The sequence below is a fragment of the Patiria miniata genome, unplaced genomic scaffold (assembly GCF_015706575.1).
Source record: "Patiria miniata isolate m_02_andy unplaced genomic scaffold, ASM1570657v1 HiC_scaffold_7, whole genome shotgun sequence".
Lineage (NCBI taxonomy): Eukaryota > Metazoa > Echinodermata > Asteroidea > Valvatida > Asterinidae > Patiria > Patiria miniata.
The window spans coordinates 25,779,484-25,800,807 of NW_024037074.1; the positions used below are offsets into that span (position 1 = coordinate 25,779,484).

The following is a 21,324-nucleotide window of genomic DNA, read 5'->3' on the forward strand; positions in this document are numbered from 1 at the left end:
AAACCCAGAAGTATAGATGTATGAAATCCATGTTTTAATACTAAAGGGCAGACAATTATATCAGGCACAGTAACAAAAACAGCTACACCCCCACCAACCAGCTAGAAACCCAGTCAGCCAACAAGTTGGCGAGACCAATGGGCTACAATGTTTAATTAGCTCAATGGGGAGTCAGTCGGGGAGTCAGCTGGCCAGTCAACCAGCCAAACAGTTGGCCAGCCAGCCTGGTTGTTAGTCAGACTGTCAGTCAGTCCAGCCAGCAAGCCAGCTAGTTGGCAAGCTAGCCATATTGCCAGACAGTCTGTCTACCAATCGGTCAGTCATTTAGCCAGCAAGCCAATTAGTTGGCCAGCTGGCCACCGGGGAGCTCGCCAGCCAGCCAACAAGTCGGCAAGCTGGCAATCAAGCCAGCCATCAAGCGAGCAAGCCAGTTGGCCAGCTAGCAAGTGAGCCACTCTAGCAATCAGTTAGTCAGCTAGCCAACAAGCAATAAGTTGATGTACAGAAAGCTACACAACAAGCCATTCTAGCTGTCGGGGAGTTGGGGAGTCAGTCAGTCAGCCTTCCAACCAGCTGCTTAGCTAGCCATTAAGCCAGCCAGGCAGCTAGCCAGCCAATAAGCAAGCCAACAAGTTGGTCAGTGGGCCAGCCACTCAGTTTGTCAGTTGCCATTCAGCCACTTAACAAGCCAGCGAGCTAGCCACAGGCCATCCAGAGCAACACTACAATAAAATATTGACCTTGATTCTGTTGACAGCCTCCTGCGCCTGTTGCATGCGTACTTTCTTGGTGGGCTGCTTGGTAGTGACCAGCTGCGTTGACCCCAGATATGCAGCTGGGTAGATGATCCCTTTGCTGAGAGCTGTTTCATCATGAGGCCCACGAGCTATCACCAAAAACAAAATAAAAAAGTAGTTTCAAATTAACATCCTACAAAAAAAAAGTACAAATGAACATGAAAGGGATAAAATTATTAAACCACCACCAAATGAATATGAGTGACATTGCGAGACTGTATTTGTTTACTAAGGAAGAAGACAGGGTGAAAGACACTGCAAACAGAGAACGTGGTTGGTTGTAATGAAAGCGAAATAAAGTGGCGCCCAACTTCGGAATGAAAGAATTGTTGGAAACGGAGGTGGGCAACTGGCATTTATTTAAAGATCTATAGGCAGCTTAAAGATTGCAAAATGCAGAGGAATTCCATAGGTACACAATCATTAAAAATCACCTCGCGCTGATTTGAGGTGATAAGATCAGACCAGAATCACAGGGCACAAAAAAGATTTCACTCAGGGAAACATGAGTCAGATGTGATAGGCACACACAAGACAAAGCAGGAAATACTCTGGAATACAGCGAATGTTGGTGACTCACTGAATTGGGTAAAATGCAGTGCAGTTGGATAAAATAAGACTAGTATTTCCTCAAATCTTGGACTATGTACCAGCATTTATTGCATGGACAAACCCTGCAATGGAAAGGGGGCTACATGTATGTACATGTATGTATGCTGTTGAAGCATGGCCTTTTACCCATTTACTTACTTTTTACCCTTTACCTACCTTCTTTTTGCTCTTTCCTTCTACCTTTCAAGATATGGTTTACGGAATAAAAGGAGGGGGGGGGGGCATTTGCCCCACTATGCTTCGACGAATGCCCCCTTGTATATTGGACAAACAGAAATCCCTAAGTGCCAAAAGTTGCATGGTAAGAGCTTGTTTTAATAGCGGCCTACAGTTTTTTATTAATCCATGCATGCACTTGAGCTGCATTGTCTGATGAAATACGACAAGCGTACAAGCGTAGTAAAAGATGACACGACACGTTTCTTATAAGCATGTTTGCCGCTTGACTGGACAGGGGAGTGCGGTTTAATCCCCTAGAAGCATTCGTTATGAAATTTGAGGGGAATGCGGCAAGAGCAAAAGAGAGAGAGAGCACTTGTGTAGGTAAATTATCCCTCATAAAAATATCGTGCTCTGTCAAAGAGCCTCGTGGATAAGGAGTCCATCTGGTTGTACATGTATGCTGCTTTTCTTTTTTTCATTTTGTGCTATATTCATCTAACCCCAATACAGAGAGATACTTCATGTACTTGGCACAATTTGTGTACATGTACTGTATACAAGCATACATGGTATGCCTACTTTGGACAGTGTATGTGTACACATACATATCTTAGCCTATGAACATGTATGTATGTACATGTACAGAGTGTGTGCAAAAAATTGCAACATTCAGAAAACAAATAATTAAAAATGTTTCATGTTTTTTTTCTTCAATGAAATTATATGTTACATTAAAGCCCGACTACGGTATTTCTCAATCCACTCCTTTTTACCCCATTCCATTTGGGTCTCTAGATCCAGAAATACAATCAAATAAGTGAAAGGGTGTACATTTTACTCTCACCTGGACATGCTGAATCTGGGTTAAGCATTGAATGGGCATTGAATAGGCATTGAAGTTGGTGAAATCACAGGTGAGAGTGGCCCAAGTAAAATTTACACCCTTTCACTTAATTGATTGTATTTCTGGATCTAGGGACCCAAATGGAATGGAGTAAAAAGGAGTGGATTGAGAAATAGTCAGGCTTTCATGTAATATAAAATTTCATTCAAGAAAAAACATTAAACAGTTTTAATGATTTGTTTTCTGAATGTTGCATTTTTTGGGCTGCCTGCTTCCATTATTGGGCATTTCTTTTTGTCTTAAATACAATTTGGACAGACTTCGTTGAACATTTTCAGGTAAAAACTTTTATTTCTTTAACAAAACATTTTAAAATAAGTTTGTTTTTGTTTTAATTATCAATAAGCGATTATTTTCTCATTCAACAATTCAAAAACGTCACCTAGTGAGTGAGCATACCGATATCAAAATAATTAATACAGAAATGCAAAAATGAAATGGCCAACCAAAAAAAAAGTCCCTACGTTTTCAATGTCAGCTCCCCGAGCCAAATCAAAATATTCCAGTGCTGGCAGCACAGGAGGGATTAATTACTTGTAAGCTGAGCATCCTTGTCACGCCTGGCTAAATGCAAATGATTGGGCCTGTTGGATCGTGTTATGCATAATGACTGCCTAGCTTCTTGCATATCATTAACACCTTTTTGCCTGCGTGGCTGGTCAGTGTCTCGCGGAACGGCAATAATTTTGTATTTTCATATTAATAATACACACTGCATTATTTGTCTGATGTTATATTTTCTCGCTGTGTGTTGAGACCATCGCAACGCCAAGGTTTTGATCAAGTGGTTTTTGATGCACGATAAATATTTGTTTAATGTCTATTCAGGCTGTGTCTTCATAATTCCTAAACCTTCTCAAGAAGTAAAAGAAAATAGCAAAGGAAAACTAAAAGAAAGGGAAGTATTGAGGAGAATGGCAAATGTATTAGTACAAACAGTGCACACTTTCTGTTGGATTTTATTCTCATGGTCAGATAGTTAACTTATTTCATTACAACTTTCTGCAATAAGTATTTTGTTTTATGAAATCTCTTCAATCATTTTCTTCTTCTTTTTTTTCCAAAATTGAGGGTTGAATTTTGCATCAAACTATTTCTAATAGTACGATAAACCTTTACATGCCTTCTCTAAATTATCAAATTAATAATCAATTTATCCCCTAACAATAATTGTAAGGAGCATTACTAAGTGCACATCAAGGGCCAATGTAATGGATTTTTTTAATGCAATCCTTGAAATGTAACTTTGTTTTCCATTTAACTTTATTTTTAATCATCATATTGTCATTTTTAGGATGTTTTGGTGCCTTTTTTTATTTGATACTAAAGCAATTTTCCATATTCATGAGCAAAAATGTGATGTAATTCAAGGCAGAAACTTCAGTTTTACATCTGCTTCAGCATGAAAAATCGCCAGAATTTTGGTGGCTTGCTGTGGTTATTTTTCTGCTTTCAGTGGTTCATTGTTGTTTCAGTACAGTTTATGGCAGTAAGACAATGAAAAGCTTTATGCACACATGTTTTCAATAAGCAGAATTTTGGGTTTACAATTTAAAGAGAAAACCCCTACACTGGAGAGAGTGTTCCTATAAAAGTGACATCACTTCATCAACAGCGTCCCCAGTTGCCAGAAAAAGCATGAAACTCATGTACGTTGGTGTGTGGGTTCGAACCCTGCCAGGAACATGGTGTTTGTGCTCTTGGGCAAGACACTTAACTACAATTGCCTCTCTCCACCCAGGAGTATGAATGGGTACCTGTGCGGGTAGAGGACCGAATGTGCACTGATATTGAATTGTAAAGCGCTTTAAGATTGTTGACACGATGGAAAGTGCTTGATAAGCATCAAAATGTATTTATTTTATTTATTTATAAAATGCAACATAAACTAGGATTAACTATATCAAATGGGCACATTTTGGGCTAATTTTATGCGACTTCTTTTGCAATGTAAAAACAAACAAACAAACAAAACAAAAATACACACAATCAAACAAATGAATTGATGCATCTTTGTTGTTGTGAAGCCCCAGTTTCTAGTGTCAAATTACTCAAAGTAATACAAATCTCAACCGGCCAGCTCCGAGTGTAGCTACGAAGACGCCACACTGTATCGCTCCCCTGTATGGCACAATCGCACCACGCTTCGATTTCTACCTGTTCTATTGGTTATTCAAGCCCACTGCCATTGTCAGGATTCTCCGGAGGAGAATCAATAACAAACCTGAAAGATTAAGTACAACTGCAAGAAACTACGCGGTAAACTGGCTCCCCCGCACTGCTTTAGGTGCTTTTCTTCACAATTAAGAATATCCTACAAAAAAGGTTTTTTTATTCTAAGGGTAATTTTTAATCCCTTTTTGTGGGGGGGGGGGTAACTTAGCAACTAACAAACATTTCAAAGAATTTGTGCTCAACTGAAAACAATTTTATTATGACCTACAAAAAAAAAATTGAATTTTTCCCGGCAGTAATTTTTTTCATTTAATAGCACTGTACAGTGAAGTCTTATATTTGTGTAATGTCATAAAATGTCAATTTTTTTGTATAGGTATCTTCAGTCCTTGCTTGGAGTTACATGTATGTCCTCTTGAACTTTCGTGAATGTTTGGATTAAACATTTATCAAATTTTTTTTTTATCAAGTTCTAAAAAATTCAATAATAGGTTTTGCCCTTCACTGACATATTACAAAATTATTATTCGTAGTTTTACAAAATAGAAGTGAGATGGCTTTTTAAACAAAATGACATCTGGCATATGTTCAACAGAGAGTCTCTGCCTTGTATCGTGAACGGGCAAAAATCCTTTTCGTTTTTCAAACAGTCGAAATATTGTTGAACCAGTCGCACAAGTCTGGTACCTGTATCCACTGACAACAAGTATATGTATATATGCATGAGGTCAGAAGGTGACAGCTTCTTTAAGCACCCATACATCTTGAAAAGCATCTGCAACGCAGTGCGCCATTGATTTATTGATGCCTTCTGAGATCCTCTTCATGCATTTTAAGGCATGAGAAAAAGACAAGGAAATGCTATATTTTTTATATTTATTTTGCTACAATTTTTAGTCTTAGGTTTTCTGCAGGGTCATAATCGTAGCCATGGGATGAGATTGTGTCCGTAAACCATCTTTGGATACAATCGTTCTTGGCTATCAATCTGGGGTGTTATTCTCAAGAATAATGTACATGTAGTTTTTGCTCATTCTTTCTGAATTTCAATTGTTGGAAAGTAGTACGTCTCTTTTGACTTTTTTTTTCAAATTTTAACACTGAAACTACAATGTACAATGAAGATAGTTTTAAATCGTTATTGGTGTTTCATTTATTTAAGTACATGAAATTTTGAATACTGAAATGTCACCAAAATGATGCCAACTACAATAACATGTACATGTATCTACATTGTATGTAGTGGCAGAATCAACCTTTTGGACACAGAGTGTTAAATTAGTTGACTGATTTGGAAAGGATATGGGAATAATACATAAGATTCATTTGGAAATTGGAACAAGAATGATTCAAAAACATTAAGAGTAAACTCCCCCCCCCCCCAAAAAAAAGGCTACCCCCCCCCCTGTTATTTGAAGGGGGGGGGGGGGTGAGTGCTGTTGGCAGCAATGTTATTATCTTTTTTCTATAGACAAAACCTCATGTACACGTACACGTACATGTAGTGTAGCGTCCCAAGTTTTTAATGAAAAATGTTCCAAAGTCACTTGAATCAAATGAGGAAATTGAAGCTGAAATCTCTTAAACGGAGAGTTAGGAAGGAGAGAATGCGATTGTACATATGCGTGGATAAGACTGACTGTCTGCATTTTACACATTGATATTGGCACACATGTAGAACACCCACTGATGGGTAACGTGAGCCTCTCAGTGTCAATCCTTGGGGATGCGGAGGGAGGTGGATGTGGTAAGGTAATCAGGGATCAGGATGCGTAGTTAGGACCCATCTCCCCTCCTCTCCTTATTCAACTCAGTAAACAACAATGCACACAATTACCCAGGGCTTTATCGAATCACTACACAGCAGAGCTGTGATTACAAGGAAGAGATGGTTACGACTGATTTTGTTTTTAAGCTTGAAACCAAGATAAACATAATAAGATAATTGTGTGCATTGAAAACTTCAACGAACAGATTACCTACATGTATGTATGTATACGTACACATACATTTGATTGCAGGTTTGTAACATTGTTTGAAGAAAAAGAGTAATCGAATCAGGGCTGTCCTGATATACCGAATATTCGATCACCAACTGAATATTCGAATAGCTTTTTACAGGTTTGAATATTCAAAAAGATAACAACTATGCACTTGCACGCATGACTGTGATGTTATTTTACTCGTAAAGATGCGTTTCTTATTGTCAGATGCCGCATTTTTGTCGACGGTAACTTTTTTGGTCATGCCTATTTATTGGTGCCATTCTTTAGCTGGGTAAAGTCCCTTGACATACACAGTCGAGTCTCGTTAATACAAACTCGTTCGGACCTAGCCAAATTGTTTGTTATATCAGAATTTTGTATTAAGAGGAACATCAGTCCCATTCATTTTGCACATAAATGCACAGTCGGGACCAAGGCTTTATGTTTGTTATAACCAGAATTTTGTATTAACAGAGTTTGTACTAACGACATTCAACTGTACAGTACTTACTGCAAAACACTCCAGTGGCCCATAATATCCATTGCCGCATGCAAATTGTAACCGGCAAGCTTTGTATGCAAGTTTTGACAAGTGTGGAAGGCAGCCGCAGCTGGCGAGTGTAAAACTTGATCAGCGTGTTTCAAGTATTCCAAAATTCCGTCAAGTGCAGTTTCGAATATTCAAAATACTCAATTATTCAAAATTGGACAGCCTTACATCGAGCGAGGGGCTAAAGAAGACAAACAATTGTGTGGCGCGTTGAATTGTGTGGTTATGATCATAACACAAAGGCTTGGGAGATACGGTGAAGCATTTATGAATAATAAAGGCAGAATAAAGCAATGTACAGTTTGATCTTTGTGTAAGAATTGATAGAAAGGGCTATTCAACAACTATGTCACATGATAAATGGGACAAATAGTACAGTGTGGGTACAATGCAAGACAGAGGAGGGAAAATAGGGGATGTGGTTTAGTCACAGCAAACAGGTTTTTGGCAATTTTGTGAATTGTGAGTAAGAAAACATGAAGACATGTCACAGAATTAGTGCAGGGGTGGGGGGGGGGGTGGGGAAGGGGTTTCACAACCTCCTGGACCTACCTCCTTCTATACATGGTAGTTAAAAAAACCCGCAACCTCATACTTCCAATATCCAGGGACCTCAAATTTTGATACCAACTCTTGATTCGGTTTCAGTAGTTTTGATCGCAGCGCCATTTTTGTGAACCAAAGTCAGGGGTTACGATAACCCTTTTGTTCACAATGTGCGATCATCCTACTTAGAGCCCCTGACCTTGGCTCACAAAAATGGCGCTGGAATCAAAACTACTGGACCGAAGCGGGAGTTCTTGGTATCATTCTCCTTCCAACAAAATTTCATATCCATATCAATAGTGTAGGTCTCTGAATAGTAGTAGTGTAAGGTTGTGGTTTTTTTTGACCAACCTGAATAGCTTTTAATTGTTATCCTCTTCATAATTAATTTTTTTTAATCTTGAAAAGGATTATTGTCCTCTGAATATTTGTCTGCCCAGCTAAACAGTCAGGCAGAGATTGGCAGTAATAATCCTACTCTACAGTAGTTAATGCAACAAACATCAGTCACATTCTATTGCGAGTGAAACTTTTATTTAGTATCTCTAAGAAATCAGGGTTTTTATTTGGGGAAAAAAACACTTCATGAGCTGTTCCCCTCATCTGCTTTTAAGGGATAGCTTGCTGAAATGGTTTTTGACTTAATAGATACCACTCACCTGTCATTTTCATATTTCTTCTAGATTTTAAATGAAGCCGGTTCAAACAAAATTACATAAACTCACACTCATCAATTTTACACAAAACACAGACAACAAACCAAACAGACATGCGTGAAAAAAATGATTACAATAAGAACATGAAGATGATAATAACTCTATGAGATAGCTGCCTAAGGGTAAGGATTTATATAAATACACATACATTAGGAATCCGATATCATGCAAACGTGGGATGACTCATTGTAAATAGCAAATAAAAGGATTAGAGCTGCAAAAATAACATCAGGCTTAAGACTTTTGCTGTTTAGCGCCCCTACTCGTGGTAGCCACTGCAAACTAGCCAAAAAATATCCCCCAGCGAGGGATGAGGGAGCGAGCGCGAGAAGCTGACAGCGTAGGCATTGATGTCAACAGATTTGGCATTTGGTGTGCGTACTGGAGTACGGCGTCTCCACATACATGATAATGCATATGCCTTGGGACATTAAGGCAGCTGACGGAATATACATGTACATCTGAATACACCTGAAACGCATGGCTCCCTGGTGCTGTTCCCACACTGCAGGTTGCTGTCCCCCATCTCACAAAAAATTACCAAATATTCTGCCTTGGGTTGCCTCGGCAGGGTATGGATTCCTATTAGACAAGATTACGTGTACTTACGTGTGTAGAAGGGGAAGTAGTCTCGTCTTACGCGCACAGTAAGCATTGTGGTATGAGCTTACGCTATCACTCACGCTGAACACAAGACAGCACAGGAGAGGCCAGGAAAACCGGTTCGCGTGCGAAATTCCAGCGCTTGGACTGTTACATGATACCGAGACGAAGGAAGGAATCTCTTCGCAGGGTGAGCGAGACAAATCTACACGCGCGTTCCGTGAACCATACACACACAACCTGATGCCCTGCGAGACCCATAGGCTGCCAGCGCAGTGGACGTGATTTGCCTGTCAAAGCCACAGAGGAATAATACCTTCCTAGAGCCACCTTCGATTGGTTTTCCTTTATACCCAGGTTTCTCCAGGCTAGATCCAATGTAAAGAGGAAAACTGCGAAACATGGCAGAAACACAACAAGCAATATTTTATTTAAGGGGGCGGAGGGGGTGTAGAGGCAAGAAATAGCAGACGGATGAGTAATTGCAGGGTTTAACGGAGAGGAAGGGGAGGGATTTTTTTTTTTTTAACTCCTACCCCGAAGCAATTCAATGCATTAGCTTTGAGGGGAGCTCGACAGGGCAGGTGCCGAGATTTCTTTAAGCATCCCGACACCGTCAGCTTTCTTCCCCTAGATGATCTTGGATCAAGATTTTATAACTGGTCGGGTACAGCTTTAAAAACATTTTTTTTAATAAGGCTATCTGTAGTCCCACCGCAGCCCAGCCAGAAAAATCAACTGCTGTGTAGATTTCTCTCGGTTATTCTAGTAAAAGGCCGAATTATACTGGGACATCCTAAAAAACAACATTTGTATTCATACATGTACATACTAATCACTTCTTGAGAGACTTTTTCAAAGGACCAAAAAATGTTTACCGGGGGAAGAAAATCCATCACCAGAATCATATTGTCTCTTGACCTAGAATGAATATCACTGACGTATGAAATCATTAAAAAATGTGTGACTGAATAAGCTAAGAATTAAAGGGACATTACATGTACGTCCTGGAATGCGCCCAATTGGGCTACAAAAACGTGTTTGAAACGAAATGATGTTAATTGGAAAGAGCATTTAAAAGTTGGATATAAACATCCACACAACCATCCTTTAAAAACTGGGCATTTTAGTGTTATTCTTGCGAGAACAAATATCCAGGGTCAAAATTTTGACTCTCAAAAATCGAGCTGTTGGGTGCTAGTCATGAATTCTGCCGCACATGTTCCACCAGTGCATCATATTTTGCGGATGTGCGAGGAAGAACATTTGTGTATTGGTGCTGTGTGTATTAAGTGTCACACACACAACGAGCATCGTACATTGAATGGACACGGCTGGAAATACGTCAGTCCGAGTATCACGCGTTCTCTATGCAGCAAATCTCTGGTAGAACGTCTGATATATCTAAGCATGCGTGACGTCATTTCATTCCGAAATCAGGACTAAGATTTTGATTGGTCAATTTCGATGCCACGTTTTTACAATGCAACCTGCTGTACACAAATGCTACTCATCATGGGCGTGATGTTTACGCACGTGCGGGAGTTCGCATTACACGCGTATAGAAGGTGCCTGCTGATTGGTCAGTTTCTCGAGTTCATACACAGTCTAGTTGCATAATTAATCGCCGAATCTGTTTACGTATCATAGACCATGGCTGGCTTCAACAGGGCCAGGGTCTATTTAGACTAGAAATACATATGCGTGTGCCACAAAATGTCTGCCATTTCAGATGTAACAACCTATTGTTTTCGTCTTTTATAAGAATGGTAAGACATTAGGTTAGCTTCCTTTCAACGAGACCTTTGAAATAAAATAGCAAACTATCCAAAACATACAATTTTGGGGGATTTTAGGCCCTAAAGACCCTTAAAGACACACATTTTAACTTTGCAATGAAGACAGCATACACTATAATGTGGTAGGTATCAACTATCATCATCATCAGTCAACGGTTCCGCGGTTGGTCACCATCTGTTTTGACTTTGCCTAACCTTTCTGAGATCTCGGTTGATGAGAGCTCAAATGACCACTCTCCAACATGTAAAACTGAAAACTATACAGAAAACTACAGTTCACTAACAAGTAGTTTAAAAAAATGACCACTCTATTGAAGAATTTCTACAGTTAAAGAAGCGATGGTCGAGTTACTGTGACCACGGCCAAGTGCCTCAAACTCAAGCATCGTGTAGCCATGGGGACTGAGACGTCATTGGCCGATCATTTCCATTCTGGAGGTGGATATAGTACGAGAGAAATCAAGTGGTCCGTCAGTCAGAGACCCATCAGAACCGCCTTGGTCATGCCCTCAATGGTTTCAGGATGGAAACTAGAAACAGCAGGGAGTTGTTGTTATACTCCTTAAAAATCACTTAATTAATTAATATAGTGTGGCGTTGCATACAATAATGTTCCTTAGCCCTAACCTCACCTAAAGCTACAAAATACTAGTAGTAAACTGCAGTATGCAGTACTTCAGCATACATGTAAAGTGGACACAGCACTAATAGTATTTTTTAGTATTTGGGTACTACATACTTAATTTTTGTAGAAATTTCTAGTATGTGATGTACTTTACCCCAAGTGAACTCTTTGGGGTAAGGGGTAATAGTGATAGGTACATGTACATGCATAACAGCGTAACTTGACAAAAAAAACCTTGGTGCTGCCCCATAGCAACAGACTAGACCGCTCAAAAAAATTTGCAAAACATTGGTCTCCCTTATCTCTGCCGACGTACACATGTACATGTAATTGTAGATTTGTTTCAAACCCTCAATGTACATATGCAGCTCCACATCTTCCAAAAAAGGGAGGCCCTATTACCACAAGGGAAATGACAAAGAAGACAAGGGACTGAGAAGTGAGTACAACGAAAGGAGATTCCAGTTTTCTGCGGTTATTCAGGTTGATTCATCCAAATAAAAGTTGTATTTCCTTGACAAAAAATGTCACCCCAAAACCCGAACGTACATGTATGGATGCCATTCAACAAATTTCCAAATGAAGATTTCAAAACAGAATTTCAAGCATCTTGGCCAATTTGCTATCTTGAATTATCTATGGAAATAGATACAGCACCGATTCCACAATCAGCAGAGCTTTAGAAGCGACACTTCAAAGGGCCATATTCCACAGACGGTGCACCTGCTGCCTGGTGCATTACCATACTCCCCAAGAGGGGGGAAATATTCACCCACGGGACAGCAGGTCAATATTCATAGAGAAAACAAAAATCGGAAGAGAACCGATCAGAAGCACTAAACGTCATCAGCCGTTTTTTGGCCGGTAACCAACTGAAATTGCTTAAAGTTACAGGTATAGCAATGCCCTGCAATCAGAGACACTGTGGTCAGCATGAACATCTGTGTCCTTAAGCAAGACATACTGCTCCAATCTGAGGACTTCCATAAATGATGTAGATGAAAATTACTATCAACATAAACTTGTCATTACGATTATCATCCTCTTTTTATAGGCAGAAAAACTCAAGTGTACAATGTACAATGCACATGTGTACATGTACATTTTGTACACTGTACATGTATGCACATCTCTATTCTTGACTGCTTGCGGGCTATGTCCAATAGAATTTGTACATGTACATGTACATGTAGGGATGTACACAAAGCAAATCATTCTTTTATTCACCAGTTTGTAAGCTGTTACATTTTTACAAAGTAAAATTTTCAAATTGAGGCTAGATTAAAACATGATTCATTGTATCTCCTTCCGACACGTTCGTCACAAGTATGTCATAACAGGTGAGGAACAACGTCTTTGTTACAGATCATTTAAATAGCTTGCCAATTGAGGGCAGATGACTTATGATTGATGTCTGATTGACTAGTGCTTGACTTGTGATTGACTAGTACTTGACTAGTGCTTGACTAGTGATTGACAAGTGATTGACAAGTGATTGACTTGTGACTGACTGGTGATTGACCAGTTATTGACTTGAGATTGATTAGTTATTGACTCACGCTTGACTAGTGATTGTCTAGTGCTTGACCAGTGATCAACTTGTGATTGATTAGTTATTGACTAGTGACTGACTAGTGACTGACTAGTGATTGACCAGTGATTGACTTGGGATTGAATAGTGATTGGCAAGTGCTTGACTAGTGATTGACAAGTGATTGACTTTTGATTGACTAGTGATTGACTTAAGGGCTTGACTGCAACAACACAATTTCAGAAGCTCCAGGGGCGTTTCCTGACGAGGTCAAGTCTGCAATGTAAAACAAAACTCAGGCCAAATCAACTCTTTCCATACAAGGATGCGGGCATGTGCTTCATCCCCCCCCCCCAATCCCTCCTCCTTGCTCCCTTTCACAGGTCCTTTCAGCAACCCCTCTGCAGACCGACGACAGCAGATTAACATTTGAAAAGCTCTCTTGCCAGGATGGGCAGGTGCCCATCCTGTATTCACAGTAACCCGGCTCCCGATGACCGTACTTTTGCAAAAACAAGCCTTTGATCGGACCTGGAGCGGGAGTAATTTGACCGCTTATCCACAGCAGTTGAATGATACAAAATGAGACAAAAAAAAACTTGGCAGACAAGAGAATGACATATTAAATTTTGGGCAATTCCACGCAAAAGTTAACCAACGGAAAAGTGGAGAATTTCAAAAACCTTTCAGAAATACAAGCACCGCTACCTCAAACATGGTATCAAATTAAAGGGGACAACAACCTTGCGAGTGGTGTGCCAGTCAGATGGAATATGGATAAGTGTATTTTTTGGTGTCAAAAACACCTGTTTCAGGTGTTTAAAGTATGGGTTTCGGGTAGTTATTTTGCACCTTGTTTTCACACGCAAAATGCAAGTGTTATAGTGAGTTTTCATTTGTAAGGCAGAGACAAAGGTTCATATTTTATGCCAAAGAGTTTTTTGTAAAAGAAAAACATAATTTCAAACTGATTATTTTCTACTTTGTAAAGTAATTTCAGACACTGAACTGTCCATCCGACACCAATAAATGTACATCCGACACTAATAAAAGCATGTCCGACACCTATGTAATAAATGATGCCATTTCTGCAAGTCACCATCAAACAAACACATGTTTTGCCATGAAGTGTATAATGTGATGAAACTACAAAGGAGGAAAAGATTGCTACAAGCCCAAACACATCACAGAGTTTTTGATATAAAAATCGATACACAACAAAACCAATTTGTCTGTACGTCTGACACCATGGTGTTTTGAGCCAATTTCTACTACAGCTAAAAAGTTGGACGAATAATTTCCTTTCTACATCATCGTAGTAACTAACTGATACCTTTTATAAGAATTAAAATCCACTTTTGGATTATAACTATAGTTATGCACACTGTTGAATTGCCCAAAATGTACGTTCGACACCGCGGAACTGCCATTTTCCATCCTTAACCTCCTATGCAAACATACATTCCCTGTGAAGTTGTCCTTTCAGTCAAAATCAATCAAGTGACTGCTCTTAACAGTTACGAGCTTCCGGCCTACATGAAGCAGGATTGACTGGCTGTGACTGCTTAGCTATGCTTTGACTGTAGCTGATTGATAAGCAAGCTGTGCCGACTTCTTGCCTGCTTTTGTCTGTTGACTGAATTTGACTAGTCACAGAGCTTGCTTGAAATATGATCCGACTGTTGGTGACTAGCCTGTGTAAAAGGCATGGCAGGGAAAGAGGATTTAATTTTTTGACTGTCTGTGACTGTTCAAACAGCAGGAGGGTTAAAGATAAAATCTGTACACTCTTCCAAGCCAATGGAAAAACATAATATTCATCAAATGTGAAGGCACTTTACAAATCCATTCACGAGTTCAAGCACATTGGGGAAAAAATGTCTTCATGCATGTGCTTGATTACAGAGGATGAAAGCTGATTTCTGTGCATAACAGAACGCATTGATTATCCACAGGTGAAATGATCAAGACCTTATAAAATAATACTTTTTGGCATCACCACAGCTGAAATTCACTCCCCTAATTCACATTTAAATACCACAAAACGTATGCAGAGCATTGAGGAACAAAACTGCTGTAATTTACGGACAAATCTAAGGATGACAGGAAGGCATTACCATGGAGCTAGGACCTATGATTACTGAACGTTCCAAGAAAGAGAAGTTGGGTAATAATGGCCGCAGCAATAGGAGAAACCCGATCCAAACCAAGGCAATAAATAATCGTTTCGTAACATTGGCTGAGCTGAGGTGCAGCACTTGGCAAAGTAACATGAGCGGAATATTAAAATGAAGGCTGGAAGGACGGAAAGGTCGTGATGAGTCAGGAACCACTTGTGAGACTTTGCCCAACGTGATGAGAAACACGTGTTTCTAATCATTCAGGAGGAGCGGGCACTCAGCCACGAGAAGAACAGTCCGAGCTTCAAGACGGACGCAGAATTGGGAAAAGACGGTCATTTACATGCAGCAATTGGCGCAGCTGTCAAATCCTCCGCCGAAATGAAGTCTAATAGTTTGAGATCACTTGGCAACTCCTTATTGACTGATTTTTCATACCAGAATATCTGTGTTCCACAATACAGCGATTATTTCCACATCTGTCTAAGGGATCGTAGTCATTCCACATTGCTTTACTTCACTGTGCTTTGCTTAACTCTCCTGCTATTTAAACAGTCACAGACAGTCAAAATTCACTTCCACTTCCCCTCCTAAGGCTGGTCACCAGCAGTCAGATCCTATGTCAAGCAAGCACTGTGACTAGTCAAACTGGGTCAATAGACAAAGCAGGCAAGTTGTGGCCACAGCTGTTTTATCACTCACCCGGAGTCAAAGCATAGCTGTATCAAGTTACTCAAACAGTGCCAGCCATTCAATCCTGCTTTATGTACCGGTAGGCTGGGAATTCTTAACTGTTGAACACAGTCACTTGATTGATTTTGACTGAAAGGACTAGGAGGGATAATTCACATTTTGTTTACATCCCTATGAATCTGAAAAAGATCAGGAACTAAATTTAGTAAGTTAACCTTCAAAAATTCCAGCAGTGCTGACATCACTTCTTAGTTCATCACTTCATCAATTCTTAGACATGATGGTCAAATAAGACTCTCCCAAAGGTTACCTAAACGTAGACGATGAAGACAAAATTACAATGTAATTGCATTGCATCTTCACTGGTAAGTGTTTTGCAAAATGTCAACTGCCAAACACGGACAGAACCAAGACGTGGCAGAGAACAAAGATGGGTAAGAAACAGGAAACTAAAAACCCAGCATTAACGACACATCAATGTTTGGTGCATGCTGAAATCCAAGCCTCGGTTTCCGTCCCTGTGGGTTTAGGTTGCTTGTATGATTTACCGTCAAAAATCACGTACGCGATATTAAAACGTTCTGCCGGCACAGAGTCGTAATAATTTAATCATGTGGGCCCGTACAATACACGTCAAGTGCTTATTACATGTACACGTCTGCCTATGTGGGACAGAATCCTCATTCAAGACATTGCAAGACAGCAAACAAGAAACACGATTGGTGTCTATCTGATGTGAATTGCAGGTACCGGTACCGGTACCGGTACATGTAAATATCCCCCAAAAAGAGTAACTACAACCAGAAAGGGTTTTTTTTGGGGGGGGGGGGGAGGGGGTTGTAAAATGTTCAATCACATGTTTTGAGCAGGAAAACTGGGTCAGATTTTTGTCCTCGCCTTTTTATTTTTGGTTGAGTATCAACGATACAATCTCATGGAGGAGGGGCAAACGAATTCAGTGTTCTCTTCAACTTTAAAGCACTACCACACTAACGATCAATATTTGAAAGTACACGTAATCCCTCACAAGTATGGGCTCCATGCGCCAACAAGAGAGGGCGCTTTCTCACAACTTTTAGAGCCTTGTGGATGGGACACACCATGTACACGTACTGGTTTGGGCAAGTAAACCAGTTCGACTTAGTTTACTCTGTATGTACATAAAGCAATAGCATCTTTGCGTGGTTGTCGGCGTTGTTGACAGGACACCAAGACCAATCCACCTACCAAGTTTGAAGTTGACCTTTGACCTGAGGTTCACAATCAATAGGCTTCTAGACGACATCAAAACCAACCCACATACCAAGTTTAAAGGGAATATACATCATTTGCTTTTGCTGTGATTTTCAGAAATGGATGGAATTGGGGGGGTTGGAAATATAAAGCAAATATAGTTACACTGACTTTTTGGAGGTTTTGGGTTCGAAAATGCTATAAAAACCAAGAAAAACGATCATTTTCCTGTAGTCTGGTTCCCTGACTCCATATAAGAAGAAACAGAGCAGTTTACATACATTGGGGAATTGTAAGGTCAGGGAACCAGTCTAGCTGGCTCGTACCCGTTCATAGATTTGTAATCGATTGCAAACAAGTGCAATGGTCAATTGGGGCCAGTATTTGAAAAAAGCCAGTTGTTTCCAACGCTGATCGGCCGATCAGCGTTGGAAATTGATACAAAAATACCACTTTTCTTGAAAATGACAGTATACCAGGTGCCATAATTTTACAGGATGCTTTAGACTGTCATTTACCAACATCCTATTAAGGTATTTCGTAAAAACTTGGTAATTTTATTTTTCGATGTTTGCAAATGTTGTATATTCCCTTTAAAGATGATATGTCAAGTCCTTCTCAAGCTATGATGGGAAAACTGATGGCTTACATGCACACATGCCCAATCCTGTTACGTAATTGTGGGGACCACACACCTGTTGAGCGCTAGTTATTATGGGGACTGAAGACACCATAGGGACAGCAGGAAGTCCCCATAACTCAGTCCCAATTTCCCTAACAATAGAAAACTTCCCCATAACTCAGTGTCAGCTCGCCCACACACGGAAGGCAAATGTAGTAAGCCCCTTCAGCTTCGCCAGTGGTGCATCAAAGTAGTATTAAAGTCAAAAAATCTAATGTCTATCTTTGTGCTCCACAATTTCTAACTTCAAAATAGTAGGATTTTTTTTTTTTAAAGCTGAGTTCACACTTCCACAGAAGAATGTCTGAGCAGCTTTATCAATACCACTGCAAGGGCAGATACATTCTAATATTGTGTGCAATCCCTTTAATATTGAACATGCATGTAGATTTGCTCTAAAAAGATCATAACTGAGTTGTAAGAGCAAATAATGTCTACACCATACTGGCTGAACTTGTTCCGTTCATCAGTTAATAATTGATGGAAAAAAGTGCCATATGAATGATTTATAAATGGTACAAGACAACCGAAGGCATTTTAGGAGGAATAAATTGCTATTTACACAGGACTGAATATTCCATTACGGGGAGAGTAAACGCTATGCCAGTATGCCTTTATCTCGGCTCCGGTCACGTCTTTAAATACTATCTGCTCCATCTACTGAATCTGTGTCGGCCCACAGATTGGCAACTGAGGGAGAAAAAAAAACCTACAAAACAAAACAAAAAGATCCAAGTGTTGGATGGAGAGAAAATGCATACCATATGCAGCCCTAGCCTACATAAACACACGGACGTGCTTGAGATATGTGCTAGCTGTATCACTCTGTTCAAGACATTCAGATGTATAAATTAATCAGAATCTTATAACAAAATATGTAAAAGAGTTTGAGTGGGTTGAGAATATGCATATATTTAAATATAACAACATGTAAGGCAACTGATCGCGATGCCTTACAGGGTACTTTCAAGTTCAAACAGAAAAAGCTGCTATCAATTCAACAAGTGCAATTCGCCAAACAAAATTTGAAATCGAAGAAATTTTTTGCAGTGGCGCAACACCTGCGTGCATGCCGCACTACTCTGAAAGCAGGCATGTAACTGGGAATTTAGGAAAAAAACTGAGGAAATTCCAAACCACACAAGACTTTGTACAGTGTTTTTCAATTTGTAATGGCATTCATGAGAAGTAAAAATGAGGAAATTAGCGGATCCGAGGAAAAGTTGCATGCCTGTTAAAGATGAGACGCATGCTCATCTTGGTAGCCCTATTGGTTGAAGGATCCCGAGTGTGTGCGTACTACCTGAGCACAACTTGCGCAAGCCTGGTGCCACCGCAGAAAATGGTTATCGCCGAATTATTCTATATACACTAAGTGGAAACTTAGGAAGACGGACCCATCACACGGCATAAACAAGTACTGGTTCATTACAATTTTATGAGTTCATTACGAGCAATATACAGGTTAATAACAATCCTGGCCAGTAATCTGATACTACTAATCAAAACACTGCTACATGTATTCTCAAATCAATCTTATTTATACCGAGGAACTTCGTACCTTAGCCAACAATATAATCAGACATAGCATTTGGATGGTTATTAACCAATGTTTTTCCACATTTGTCTTCATTAAAGAACAGGTTAGCCATTTTCTCCACTTTTTGGACTCCACAAAACGATTTTTCAAGGACCCTGCACAGTCACAAATATCGAAGACAAAGGAAAATCAGAACTGAAATCATATGTTAAGGCAGGTAAGTACATGAATGACATGTATCAAAGAAGAGACGAAGGAATGGACCTATCACTATTGAAACTGCAACATGACAATGAAGTAAATTATAAAAGGATTATTTCCTTTGCTACCTGGCAATCATAAAACCAGTTCAGTTTGAACGTAACTATACTCAGTATATTCACAGTGAAAACTCTACTCATCCAGAAAACAAAATATATATTGTATGTATTTCCTTTTTATGGACTGAATTCCACGAGTTAATACGTTAATGAAACTTGAAAATAAAAAAATATTGACAGGAAGTGATATTGGACTTACAGCCTCCGGGTCGTTTCCTGCAGCGGTAGCGTAGCAAAAAATTGTCCTCTGTCCTCAGGGCCTTGGACGCAACGACAGCCATGCTGAGGACAATGATGTGCTGCCAGCACCCCTGCCCTGACTGGCAGGGCCTTGCAAGGGGTACTGGACTGCAGTGGTTCACCCACGGAGGAGACCTCTACGCTCGGTACATCCACGCAATCCAGAGATCAGTTTAGAATAGTGATTGACACTCCATTACCATCCAATGGGGCTGTACGCGTGTAGACAGCAGTGTGGGAGTTACAGTGTGCATGCTGTGGGCCAATTTGGATCTCAAGTGGTGTCCAATCAGACTCGCGTTTCAATCAGAGAGGAAAACAAGAAAGAAACAAAGTGCTCTGAAGATACGGCCATGCTGAGAGCAACGGAGGGGAACTACGCATGTAGAACAGGAACAGGAAATTGTGAATCATCCCTTTGGCCCGGTTTCTGGAGAAAAACTCAAGTGAAATCCCCTTCGCTCGTTGGTTCGCGTTTAGTGAATAAGAAACCCCTGGTGACTGCAAGCACGTGTCTCCCGGCAAGCTGTGTGTGTGTGTATGTGTGTATCACTGCACCGATAACAGCCACACTATTATTATGTGCATGCATGCTGTGTCGCCGGCCAAGTTCGTCTCATACATGCTTAATGGTTTATTACTGGGTCTTCCTGTTTCACTCTGGCAGGCCTGTGCGTCCTGCACAATGTGACCGTGTTTGCGTAATGAGACCCAATTGCAGACTCACAACCATAAAGGTTGAGGGTAGAGAATGTGTACACAATATTTATCAGCCGGTGCCCGGGCACATTTCTACATCTGACAGTGTCCTCTCCTGTTGTCTTTATAAAGAGCTATTAAGGGTACCAGTTTGCTGGAGGCATGTAGTGAAGTGCGAAGATTAGCAGCTTCTTGTCAGTAATCTTGCATTGATACTGACTCATTTGTAAACAACCTGTCTCTCTTATCTTGGAGTTATTAAGAGAGCAGTGCAGGCATGCAGTGTGTACACTACAGCAGTGTGTGGGCTCTTCACGTCCAGGTGTGAATAAACAACCAATACATCTCCAAGAATAATCACAGACTGAAATGTCACTTACTTTTAGCACAGGGTGGATTGAACTGAAAGTAGACTGCAAAAACAAGCTTTATTCCAAACCACAACAAACTGACCTCAGGAACCAGTCTAGTTGTTTACTCCAATTGCTGATCGCAAACAGAACATTAAGTTGAGCAATACATGTATATAAGCCTCATCCACAAGTCAACCGAAAATACAAGATTAAACTTCAACTTTCCCAGCCAAAAAGCATGTTATTCCACAGTGTTGACAAACACAAAAACCTTTTCTGCCAAAGAAGATTGAAAGCCATATGCAGTGTTTATAGCTGTCTTAAGAAGGCTGAGGTGATGTCTCATTGTTTTTCACTGACATCTTGTTCACCTTTTTTGCAAATGTCTGATTTCCAACATGTCCAAAGGTAAATGTGTCCACAGGATATAAAATGAAAT

The 21,324-nt window shown here is 40.1% G+C and overlaps 1 protein-coding gene across 2 annotated transcripts in view; it reads right to left on the bottom strand.

Moving 5' to 3' along the window:
* LOC119744647 (amyloid-beta A4 precursor protein-binding family A member 1-like) overlaps positions 1-20,713 on the bottom strand; it is a 45,069-nt gene extending 24,356 nt beyond the window's left edge. Inside the window, exons 1-2 of one of the 2 annotated variants that reach the window (XM_038220703.1) lie at positions 19,793-20,713; positions 741-886 (exon numbers count right to left, since the gene is read on the bottom strand). In XM_038220703.1, the coding sequence (XP_038076631.1) occupies positions 741-886; positions 19,793-19,874 (228 nt within the window). In that variant the 5' untranslated portion in view covers positions 19,875-20,713. The remainder of the gene's footprint in view (positions 1-740; positions 887-19,792) is intronic. The other variant, XM_038220704.1, reaches the window with a different exon arrangement.
* Positions 20,714-21,324: the final 611 nt, after the last annotated feature.